Consider the following 13,059-nt stretch of genomic DNA (forward strand, 5'->3'; position numbering starts at 1 on the left):
AACTGGAAGTTGTATATAAATTAATCTGACTGCAGGATCTGGCTGTAATTTATATTAGATGTCTCAAATCTGAAAACGTAATAAAAAGTTAAAATTACTCTTCTGAGCTAAAAAACGTAATAGTAAAGATGAATCATTATAGTAATTTGTTCTGCAGGACAATCTGTAATGTATTAAGAGGATTCTAGTACAGCTTTAGGAAAGCCAGGTGACAGAGAAGTTAGGTGTCCCACCTTACGCCATTGTAAACACTGGGGAAGCAGACCCTTCTTGGGTAAATCATGCCAGAGATAGTAATATTGTATAAAAATCACATGTTAATAAACAGGCAGAACATAACTGACAACACTGATAACAAAATCAAAATCAACCTAAAAATGTCAGGGAAGCTTTCAGGCATTTTTGGTGTCAGGGCTGTCTGAAGATACATACTAAAATGCGAGTAGCCTGATTTTTAAAAAATCAGCTGGATTTTGGAAACAGTAATCTGTTAATATCTCTGAAAGCCAAGCCTTTTTTTGAATTGCTGCTCAGCTCAAGTTTCAGTTCTTTTGTGGCTCAATTTTCATAAATGTTTATATTATAGTGATTGGAAATGCTGGGTACTTAGTGCTTCTAAATTTTTTATCAGATACGTAATTGCTCCATGTAGTCTAAAAAAAAAAAAATTTAAGCTTGAAAGCAGAAATTGTTATGAACTGTCAACATAGGAAATTGTTTTCAGTTTTCTCCTAACAATTTCTGGCATTATTTAGGGACCATCCTGGAGGGAAAAAAACAATCCTCTTGAGCCATTGAGGCAGTTCCAGCAGACATCATAAATGTCAAGGTCTGTTTTAAAACTGATTTATTGTCCCACCTTATACTGAAGGACTTCTCCAGAACATCATTCCTCAGATGTCTAAAAAATGTCTGATTTCTGGTTTCAAACTTTTTATGTTCTGTTTATATCTCCCTCTTCTTGTGCCAGCACCATCCATTATTTTACATAGCTTGGATGTATTTAAAGTCTTATTCCTTTTCAGCTTCTGTTTTTCTCAAGCTAGCTATTTAATTTCCTCTCAGAAGACAGGCTTGCTTTCTGTGTTCATTAGAATAATTCTTTTACATAGCCATTCCAGTTTTGATTCATTTTTTCTTGAATTCACTTAACCAGAACTCTTAAGAACACTTAACTGGAATTTTATTCCAGATGGACTTGTGCTTTGTTTGATAATAATAATACTTCACATTCTCCCTGGAAGAAAGTCTACCCATGTTTTCTGGAGCTTCCTTGGTCTTTTATACTGTTTTGTTATTCTTCATTTGTTATTTTGAAATTTTTTTTTACTCCTGTCATGAAGGGTATCCACCTCCTGAAAGACACTCTCTCACTCTGTCAGTTGTCATGATGCCTTTCATCATACAAAAGACATCACATCATCATTTTCTGTAGGGGCTTTTCCAGTTAATGCCAGTGACACAACTGAAAACATTTAACCCAAATGATCTTTGAGTGTCTGTTCCCTCTGGACAAATATTTCCTCTGTCAAGGCAGTATCTCTTCTTTTCTTGCTCACCTTACATTTCTTGCATTAGGCTGTTTTCCCCACTCACAATAATTTCACAGGTTGTGCTGTGACAGATGCACTGGAGATGTCCAGAGAGACTGATCTTTCTCTTGTCTAGGAAAAAATATTTGTCAAAGAAAGTTATTAGGTTAATTTAGTCTCAGCTACCTTAATGCTTTTTTGTTTAATTTGCCCTTTATAAGGGCAAATTAAACAAAAAAGTTGTAAGTCCCTTTATAAGGACTAGTTCTTATAACACTATTTTCAAAGGTTCGTTATCTTGCCTGCTTTACTATTAAGACCCTCCTGGATATATAGGTGTCAGGATTGTGTGACACTTATCCTTCCTGGCTTTTATTACAGTGACTCTGTTTGCTCTGAAGGTTTCATTTATGTAACATTTCCTACCATGTCCACAGCAGAACACATTACTGTAAGAAATACTGCTGCTTACCCTGTGGAAGTTATTTGCAAAATTTCTGATCATTACATTCTTCTGGCAAAAGTTGTTTTTGGGAGAAGGAACTTTGTATACAGCTATGTTTGGTTTATTTTATTTTTTTAGGACAATGGCTGTGGCATCAGCATTTCAAAATAGACATGACACTACTTGTCTTCTTGGGCAGCAGTGCTGCAAATGTCTGTGTAAGACATTGGGTTTAGACAACCTGGTGATTCATTCACAAGCATGTGCCAGTGCTGTTTCCTCTGGCAGCTCCCCCCCCACCCCTCACTTGCCTGTTCACAGTCTTGCCTCAGACCAACCTGAAAATTTTCTGCCTTACAGCATATGTGACCCTTCCCATCTAGGAATGTTTTTTTGGCATCTTTATTCCAATATGTAATCAAATCATTCACTTCCCAGTAAAATGCTCTCTGTCTTAGGTGCTTTGTTGATATACACAGACATCTCCTCTTTGTTCTGTCCTGTTGGGTCATTGTAACAAGTGTCTTGCAGGCACAGTACGAAAACAAAGTATTGTTCGTTTAATGAAGCCACAAGATTACACAGAACTTTGAGCTTTGGACCCCTTTTACTCTCACTTGTTAATTATGGTCCAAATTTAAAAAGTAAGCTTTTTAGGGCTGTAATGATACCTTTATTTGTGAAACATTTGCCACAGTTTGGGACACTGTGAAGGCTTTTACCCCACTGAGTCAGCTTTTTGCCTTGGTACACCATTTGCCACTGTGTAACAATTCTCATTTTCCCTTGCTACTCTTGACTTGCTTTTGCTTTATTGGCTTGAAAATAGTTTGTAATATATGGCAAGTTAAGCTTAAGAATTGAGTCAGTGATTCAAAATTAAAATAATACCTCTTGTATGTTATTTTATATACAGCAAGTCAAAAAAGGCTATCTAGTCATTGCTTAATACAAAATAAAATATTAAGTCAGACCTAGAAGGTCAGTTTTCCCCTTGTATATTGTCTTTAAGATGGGCCTTTAATAGGTGTGTAAGGAGGGAGTCTAACACACAAGAATAAACCTTCCCCTTTGCACATCCTTTCCACTTCTGAAAGTGAATAGCCTGGGGACATCCAGAGTCCAAGGCTATATCTGGATCATTGTTTCTGATAGCTATCCATGCACATATCCTCCATGAATTTGTCTAAACCTTTTTTGAACTCATTTATGTTTTTGGCTTCTATAGCATCCTGTGGCAATGAGTTTCACAATATAATTAGGTAATTGTGAAAGAGTACTTCCTTTTGTGTGTTTTATATCTGCTGCCTGATAATTTCATTGGGTGCTCACTTGTTATGAGAAATAATAAATCACAATTTTAACTGTGATTTTTCCACATTTTTCTTGATTATTTTAGAAACCTCTACTGTAGTCCTCTTAACTTGGAAAACTTAATGACTATATCTGTTAAGAGCCACAGTCTAATTAGTCTCTAAATGGAGACTGTTCTGTAACTTGGATAATCCTTTCTCACCCTGAGGTGAATTTGTCCTGATTTTTCTGTGTCTTCAAGACATGACATGACCAAAACGGTGTGTTTTATTTAAGATATGGGTACACTGGTGTGTAGTAATGTTCTATATTAGTGTAATCTTGTTTGTGTAGTTGTCTTCTATGATTGCAGAAGCTGGTAGCACTTGTACCAGCTGCATGGCCTTTTTAGGAGTTTTTAAATGTTTTTGAATAATATTAAACATAGCAGTAAGTTATGAGTCCTTTACCATGTATTGCAGAGCATCTCAGTGTTATCACCACAGATCTTCACATGCTAAAACATTATAACCATTATAGACATTATAGAAAAGTTCATGTTTTGAGAGGAAGCTATAAGGGGTCATATAAGCACATATGAAACAGAAGTACAAGTATAATCTGGATTGATTAAGTCTTACTCTAATGCTTGTGTCAAAAACATCCTATTTTTTCAGAATAGATAGAAAAAGAAGGAAAATACTGATAGTCTTATAAGCATCAGGCTCTAACTGAAGAAACTAGTACTCCCTGAAATTTTTGCTGTGACATTTCATTGGCTTAACACGGTGCTGCAGACATTTCAGAGCAGTACTGGGACATTACTGATTGATTTGGTCTCACAAAAGTCAACACTTTTTGTTCAGGTTTTTGTGCTATAGACATTGAGATACTAATCATTCAGTTATCTTGGATAAAAAAAAGAGAAATTCATATTTCTTTGTCTTTTTGTAATCAGTCATATACTGAAATCCCTGTCTATTGCTTGAGGGACTTACTGTTCATGTATCCCCAGGCAGCATTACACCTGAGGCAAACTGAAAATGTGTGTACAGAGCACACCAGGCAGTTGTAGAAACATACTGAAATTGTTGCATGTTCATAATGTATTCATTCCTTGCACAGGAATATTGTCAGAGAGAGGAAAAGGTACCAGCGAGGAGCACTTTGTTAATATTTCCAGAGAAAGTAATCCAGCCTGTATTCTTGCTTTTGGAAGTAGAACACTCTACGGGCTACATCAGTTGTGCCAGTGTGCTTTGTGTGTCCCTTAAGCTTCAAGCAAAGCTTTAATATCTTGCCTCACTGTGCTGGCATGACTGAGAGAGAAGAACTTCTGAGCATGCTCCTCTGCCATGGAAAAAGTAGAAAAAACTGCCACTTGTAGATCTTGTGTGCTACACACAAGAGGTTGTGGTTGAATGTTTTTGGTCTTGGGTTGAGTTTTTTTTCTGCAGTCTGCGTGCTATAAAATTTATTTTGCAACTTAAACCAGCAAAGAGCATTACATTACTTCTACAACAAAAGTTAATAAATGCAAACTTTTAAGGAAATACTGATTTTTATCTTCTAGGCTACTCGGCATGCAGAAATGGTGGCAATCGACCAGGTCCTTGACTGGTGCAAGCAACACAAGAGGGATTACAGGGAGGTGTTTCCGCAGCTGGTGCTGTACGTAACTGTGGAGCCCTGTATCATGTGTGCAGCTGCTGTGCGCTTGATGAGTATCCTTTCATGCTGACTCACACTGGGAAACTCTGTGTCCATCCATTACTCCTTCTGTAGTGAGACCACAAAGAAAGGCATGGGAGTGTCAGGGAAAGCCATGAAGGGTGGTTTGAGGGTCTGCACCCACCTCCATGATGAATAGCAAGAGGCTCAAGAGTGAAAAAGAGATGGTGCAGTTACAACAGACAACTGTTATGAGATTAAAAATACATTTTTGAGATGTTTGTTAGGATGTGAAATGAGCTAAGTGCAGTTAAGCGTTCAGTTTTGAATGTTGTATCAATCAGTAAACCATGTCTTTGCATGCCCCTGCTTTGGGGACCCGTGCTTCCCCTTTTCTGAGAAAAGCTGCATGTGCATCTTCAGCAATACATCTTACACCATTCAAAAGAAAGTTCTGATTTTATGAGGGAGGAATTGTAGCTCAAGCAAATTCAGCTTGAAGAGTATAAGCACATTTAAGGAAATTTGATGACTGCCTAGATCAGGTTTCTGTACTTCCTGCTTGTTTTTCACTTAATACCTTGACTCACTCCCATAAATTCCACGGGTCGTATATGGCTGTCGAAATGAGCGATTTGGAGGCTGTGGCTCCGTTTTGAGCATCTCGTCTGATGATATGGTGGACTCAGGAGACCCATTTGAAGTAGGCTGTAAAGTGTTTCCCTTTATTTTCCAGATGGGATACTGTGCCTGGCTTTGCTACCAGGCTTTTAGAATGTTATGCATCACTTTAAGAGAACACAGATGGAAGATGATCAAAGTCAAATAAACTTGGCCTAATCAGAAAATAATGTAAAAAAAAAAAAATCAGGTCCTAAAAGAAAACTGAGGAAACCCTGATGACAGTCTTAGATTATTTAAAAGGATGTGTCAAAGGGAAAGAATAATGCTTGTGGAAGAAGTTAAGAATTAAATATATCTAAAATATGTGTAATACTTAGAACAGTAAGTTTGTGCTGCAGGAAGAGATGAGGGAAAATTATTTTAAGCTGCAGAATGTACAAACACGTAATCAATAAATATCAAGTAACAGCAACTTACAAAATTACTTGGTTTTAGCTGAGCCACTGGAAATGATTTTTTTTTTGTTTGTTTCCAGTCTGTATGTTTATGAGGTAAAATGTATTAGCTTAGACTTACTTCATGTAGTTCAAATGCCAAAATAAATCTGAACTGCAACAGTAGCAGAGGAAATTCAGTTTAGGTATCAAGGAGCTTTCTGAATTGTAGGGATACTGAAAGACTGAACAGTGTCTGGGGTGATTTAGGCATCTTTGTCATGTGAGAAAGTCTGGACAAGCATTCAGTGGAGGTAGAGTATAAATAAATCTAGGTGCTTTACAACATGATACTACCTATGTCATACATACCTGTGGAGACTAGCATTTTATTTATAGCCTTATTCACAGTTGTACATGATCTTGCCTTATACAGTGATACTGATTCCTGGAGTTCTTTTCCACATCTCACATTAATGATTTAATGAATGTAAAAAACAAATAATGTGTTTCAGCATTGTAAATAAGCACTAAAGGCTCAAGCTCAAAGCATTTCAGTCAAGAAAACAATACTGGTTGACACTCCAGTGTAAACATATTAGGCATCTTTCTGTCAGTGTGTCAGTGAGACTAACATCTGAATTAATTGGTGTAGTCAGTACTGGAAAAGTATCCATTTACTAACATTGGCATGTGGTATTTTGTTTCTTTATACATTCAGAAGACAGAAAGGAGAAGTTTCTTGATATTATGAATCCTTTATTTCTGTAGGCAACTGCAGTGGAAGGTATAGGAGTAACTACTTATTTTCTCGCATGAGTGGAGATTTATTTAGTGTGAGTGACATTTAAATGCTTTGTCATTAGTGTTCATGGCATGGAAAAGTATTTTAGAAGGACCAAAAAGATCTGAAAGGTGACTGTTAGGAATAAAAAATAGATATGTGGATGAGAGTTTTCTCTCAGGAATCTTATCTGCAAATAAGATAGGTATATGTCTCTTATGTTTCCAAGTGCTTGAGGAATATGGGAGGTTGGAAACACATTAATAAGAAAGAAATTGTAGATTGCATGAAAATTTTATGTAATTTACTAAGAAAGTTTGTTTTACCTAATATTAAGTTATTAGGGAAATTTCTTATTCTATTAAGACTCAATATAGTGTTTTTCAAATGTATTATGTATTGAACATAAAAAGGAGATTTTTTGTCACCCCTAAGTTTACAGTACAGTTATTTAAAATTATTCTGTACTCAAGGCATTATTGTGAAACATGGAATAGGTTATTCTCAGATGTGCTCACTAACATCATTCTAATTTGAACAGTGCTCTTCTGGCTATCGTGCTGAAGAAGCAGTGGAATTGTTAAAAGCTTTTTACAGACAAGAAAATCCCAATGGTAGGTTTTACATTAATGCATCCATTTTGATCCCAACCTAATTTAAAAGAATGTTGGCACTGGAATTTCTGTAATTCACTTCTGATGATTCTTCTCTTTTCCTGTTTCTTGGCAGCACCAAAATCAAAAGTACGGAAGAAGGATCATCGTCAGTAGCCCTACACTGGTGGGACACAGAAACTAACCAAAAAATGATATGTGAAAGTTTTGTCAGCATGCTGCTTTTCTAAAAATGTGTAGTTCAATCAAACTATGTTTAATTTTCTCTACAAAGTTTTTACTAATAGGATACTTAGTACCTGTTCCTGTGTTTCTGTATTTATGATTTCCTGTTATCATGACAAAAAAAAAAAAGAAAAAGAAAGAGTAAATGGCTGTTTTTAAAAAGAGGAAAATTGGTGGTTCAAGTCCACTCATTTACAGACAGATCCATTAAAATGGTGCTTTTGTACAGCACATTCTAGTATATTTTTTTCCTTCTGTGTGTGGAGAAGCATCTTGCTTTTCAATAGCAAATGTTTGCTTAGGCAAGCAAGCAACTCTCTTATAAGGTTACATTTGTATGTCCTTTACAGTCTGTATATGTATATTTATTCAAAAGGCATATAAAGGAATTGTACAGTTCTTGAAGACTTAGGACCATTGTTTCCTCATTTTTTTCTACATTAGCACAAGCCAGATTTTCAGAGGTAATTTCTGGAAGTCACATACCTGTGTAGACAGGCACATACACACAATCACGTCTGTTTGTGTGTGCTGTTGCTTAGTAAAGATAAGCAAATATCACTTGGGGGCACAGCAGCTTCATACAACGTTGTGGAGAAACCCTCCCCAACTCTCTTTAGACTGTCCACTCCTCTTGTGAATATCAGTATAAGAAATACTTCAAGAATCCACTAAGAAGTTGTTCTTAGTTCCTAAATTATAGTAACCAAAATGGGCAGATACAAGTGAAAAACCAGAAATGAAGCTGGTAATAACATGAGTAAAATATATTTAAGATCTTTATCTTTTCATGGTGTTGGTTGAATTTGTCATTTTCATGTACTTTGCTTGGCCATGCAGTAATTTATAATCCAGAAGAGGGCCTTCAAGTTCCACTAATGAATTAAGAATACAAGTATGGTTCAATCTTGATTGCATACCTCTTAGTGGATACTTACATGAAGGATGAAATTTTTGGTAGTTTATTTGGCTGTTAGTCAGAAATTTGAGAAATGTAGCTTTTTTTTGTTTTATGCAGATGCGTGTTCAAAATTTTATAACTATAAAAACTGAATACAATTACATTTTTAGATATTTAAAATAAATACTTTCAAAAGTGTTTTTAAGAAGAATATTAAAAGCATTAATTTGTCACCATTACTCTTAATAACTTAGAATTTGTATTTTATTTTGGGAATTCCGACATTTTATGTTTTTTACTTAATATTTACAAAGTGACATGGCAAAGAAGTGTTTTTATAATGATAGTTATTTTCAGAGTTTAGAAAGAATATTTCTTTGACTTAAGACTTTTAACTGTAGCCTATCCTATTCTCCTGACCATTACTTAGAGCTTTCTTTGAGTCTTTCCCATTCCATAAACAAAAGTTATGACTGTGTTTGTAGATTTAATCTGCTTCAGAGCTCAAAGGGCTTGTGAATCATACAGCTAAGCTGGAAAAGCTATTTAGGAAAAGACCATTTTTAATGACTGGGATGGCTTTATTGGAAAGAAACAGGCATGCCTATGTTTATGGGATTTGGCTGGTGATAGCTGGAGATAGCTGGTGATTGCTGGGGATGGCAATTTATCACTACAGATATATTCACATCTCAGCTGGACCATAATTTTTTATACCTTGAAGAAATCACTGAAGTCCAAATTAAAGACATCAGACATCTGGCTTGTCACTGACATCAGTGACAGTAGGAATCAGAGCCTTCATACTGTTTTGAACCAGGACCTCAATCTCTCAACATAATGTCTTTTTCAGAGGGGCTATGAACACTTTCTTGTCCCATTGCCTTCTTTCAAAGAAGGATGTTGTTATTGGAACATGTGTGACAGTAGGAGCCATGTAAATAAGTGGAAAGATTACTGGTAGGAGGACAAAACACATTTAAAAAGCTTTGTCCAATTTTTCAACCCTTAAATTGGAACAGAATTTTTTTGTCAGTGGTAACCTGTCACTTAATAAACAGTTCAAGTCTTGTGCAAAGCCACAAGAGACAGAAGAGGGTGAGATAAACAAAAATTTTTCTTGAGAACAATCAAGGCTAATAATGTGCATCTTGGAACAGGGGCATGGAAGAAAAATAGGGTAGTACAATAAAAACTGTCATTTTACAGAAAGGCTATAAAAGCTACTTCTGTTTACTGTAATGTGTAATCAAAAGAACAATGGTCTAGTATTGAGGCAGATTTGGATCGGGGGAGGGGTTTGTTTTGGCTCTTTTGGTTGGTTGGTTGGGTTTGGGGTTTTTTTAGCATAATAATTAGTTTGGGGAGCAAACTGCTGAAGGATTACAGTGGAAACAAAAACAGAACCCATTCACCTGAAAATCCTACTACTTAGCCAAGTAAGAACAAATGCAGATACGCAGGTATTTTTATAAAATAAAGACATCAGCTCCTGTGTGAACAGCAGCCGCTCCTCAGAGCCATGCAGTGCTCTCCTCCCTCCCTGCCAATGGCCATTCCAGCACAGAGCAGGAGCCTGGCTGGTCGTGTGCCACTGCCCTCAGAGCTGCACTTCAAGCAGGTGTCCCAGTCTGCTGTGCCACAGCTCTTCCTAACCGTGGGTTTTGAGCTTGTCAGCATGTTTTAGAGTCAGATTTGTAAACTTGAGAGATCCACAAGAAATTACAGAGATGCTGGGTAGAAGGTTCTAAGTTCAGGCTCAGAGAAGCCTCTCCATGACTAAGCTCAATGCAAGGGCTGGAAAAAAGTCAAGAGGAAGCCATAACAATTATAACCTGAGGAACTGACTAGTTTCAGTCCTCTACATCAGAATGTGAACTTAACAAGAGAATTAGAGAATCCAGAAAGAATGTTAGGAAAAGAATCAAACCATTCTTGGAGGCTTATTCAATGAGATGTTTGCTCATGGCTGCAGAAGCATAGGCTAGGTTTGGAACTGCTGCTGCCAGGTGAAATCCTGCAGCAAACTGGGTTGAACATGCTGGAAGAAGTACTGATGTCTGTTTGCTGGGGACCTGGTGTCAGGCTTTGGCTCTAGCTTTAGAGGAGTGTCAAAAGCAACTACTTTAATTGTTACTGACACCTGGAAACTCAAGAACAGCAGCATATAAATGGTGCTATTCATTTTCACAGTGCTTTTATTTATTTTATCTATTTGTTTCTAGATTGCCACATAGCAGGACTCAAAGAGCAGCAGTAAATATATTCAGCTGGTTTATTTAAAGAAGTTTAAATGCTTCACCATTTTCCCCTTGCTGCTTGATAAATAAGCATTTATGCTTCAGGGTTTCATTCACCTTGGACTGCATTTTTGCCAGTTCATTACAGGTAAACTTGATTTTATTTCAGCCTTTGGTTTGCTTGTCAATAGTGTGACATCAAAATATATTGAACCAGCTAGGAGGGCAGGAAGCAAAACAATACAGCTTTGTCTCTGCTAAACCAATTACAATTGACAATCCAAGGCTATAATAAATATGTCTTGTGACTTGCACACTAGAGGAGAGCCTGAATTTAAATTATAGCTTTGGGTTTTGAAATGCTCACTGATCCATTCCATTCCCATTAAGAGTGCCTTCCGCTCTGCAAAATTAAGTGATATCTTTACATGACAGTTTAATTTAATTAATTTGTTTTTCAATACGTACATTTATGGAGTTTCTCCATTAGGCTTTTGAAATGTCTGTAGGTCCTATGCATTAATGTAAATGCACCATGGCCCATAATTACCTTTGGCAGGCTTAGGGCACTGATAAAAAGATTATATTTTTGAAAACTAAAGTCTTCAAACTTCCTCAGTGCTTGGCAGGAAATCTGTTTCTGTGTTTTATTTGGAGCAAGGCTGTGGAGCCTGCAGCCAACAACTCCAGTGTAGGCAGTAACTGTTATATTTCATAAGAAAATACATTTGAGGCTAAATGAGAGAAAGGGCGAGGATGACAATTAGTGCAAGAGTACTAGAAGCAGCTGTTTGTGTGTTTTGCCTTGTGGCTGCCAATATATTCTCTTATCATTAAAGTGCATCTAGAAACAAGGTATTTTCTATGAAATTACTTCACAAAACATTGATCTTTGTCTTTTTAAGAGGCTGCTCCAAAGTAAGTTATCTTCCTTTTTCACAATAGCTCTGCACTAGCCAAGAATACTGGATTCTCCCTTTGCTTCCTCCTCCCTCCTTTCTAAAATTGAACTTTTCAGGAAAATATGGAATTCAGAGAAGTTTGAAGGAGAGCAGATGGCCAACAGTGATCCAAAAGGATGCAAAACTTCAGTTAGGTAGTTGCTTGGCAGGCAAGTGCAAGTGAGCCTGTGATGTTTCCATAGTGATGTTTTCACATGGTGCCTTCCTTTTGTCTTTTAAAAATCTAAGTGATTTAAAAAAAGAAACAGGGGGCGTGGAGGTAGGGGAGGGGTGGGGGGTAAAATAAAATGAAGAGCTCTGCCAGGGGCAGAAACTTGGGCTCATCTCTGATTTCTGCCTGAACAGTGAGGCACTTTTCCTCAGTTTCTGTGGTGCTTGTGTGTGCTGTCTTGCTGGATAAAGCAGAAACAGCTTCTGAAATTATGACTGAGATTGTAGTGTTCTTGGAGGGGCACTGATTTTTCTGGTGTCAGCATTTCACATCTACCCGTGGGGCAAGGTTTGCCATGGCACTTCTCTAGCCCTGAGAGCTTTCTCTGCATGCAAGGAGGCAGTGCAATAAAAATTAATGCTTCCTGTAACTCGATTCCTATTTTCTCCTTTCAAGCCTTAGAGGTAGCCATCACAGCCACATTAGTTTGGGAGGATATAAACAACAGCCATTATCTGTGCAGTCACATTGCAAAAGAGAAACAAGGTTTGTATGGAGGGGCAACATCTTCTATTAAGCCAAATGACTCAGAAAAAAAACAGGCAAGATTTTCAACATCTAGCCATAGGGACACTGAGTTCAAAAGCTTGCCAACTTTTTCTATGCATTTAAAGTAAAATGAAGGCAAGTAACTATGTTCCATCTCCCTGCAAAACCTGCTTTTCTTGAAAGAAAAAAAAAAAAAGGGGGACAATTTGATTATTAGCTAGTTTGAGCATGAGGGCTTTGGTTGGAGGCTGGACTCTTGGTAAACTTTCTAACTCTCCAGCAGAACCCTCCACTGCCTATGCACGGGTGTCTCAGCACTTGCGCCAGCACTCTGTGAGGATCCAACACAATCTTCCCTTCTCAAAAGCTTCCCAGCAAGGAGCTGAATGCAGCAGCTCATTTGCTGAGCCACTCACCCTTGAGCAAGCAAGACTCTTCTGGGGAGAAGCAGGTTCCTAGTGGGAATATTGTGGGATGGGGGAGAGTGATTCACATTACCTCTGGTTTATGAATCCTAGTATGAAATGCCCTGGATGCTGAGGTACAAGCAAACAAAGTCAATTTATCCTGTGAACAAAGTTACCTAGCTGCCCTTCTGTGCTCTGTCTCTCCTCTGCATTCAGAGCTGCTTGGC

General features: G+C 37.3%; 1 protein-coding gene across 1 annotated transcript in view; it reads left to right on the forward strand.

Annotated features, from left to right (window-relative positions):
* The window catches only part of ADAT2 (adenosine deaminase tRNA specific 2), a 9,450-nt gene extending 678 nt beyond the window's left edge, over window positions 1-8,772 (forward strand). The window contains exons 3-6 of the mRNA XM_030268088.4: window positions 4,844-4,994; window positions 5,538-5,644; window positions 7,325-7,397; window positions 7,513-8,772. Coding sequence (XP_030123948.4) covers window positions 4,844-4,994; window positions 5,538-5,644; window positions 7,325-7,397; window positions 7,513-7,553 — 372 coding nt within the window. The 3' untranslated portion in view covers window positions 7,554-8,772. The remainder of the gene's footprint in view (window positions 1-4,843; window positions 4,995-5,537; window positions 5,645-7,324; window positions 7,398-7,512) is intronic.
* Window positions 8,773-13,059: the final 4,287 nt, after the last annotated feature.

Source organism: Taeniopygia guttata, chromosome 3, assembly GCF_048771995.1.
Source record: "Taeniopygia guttata chromosome 3, bTaeGut7.mat, whole genome shotgun sequence".
Taxonomy (NCBI): domain Eukaryota; kingdom Metazoa; phylum Chordata; class Aves; order Passeriformes; family Estrildidae; genus Taeniopygia; species Taeniopygia guttata.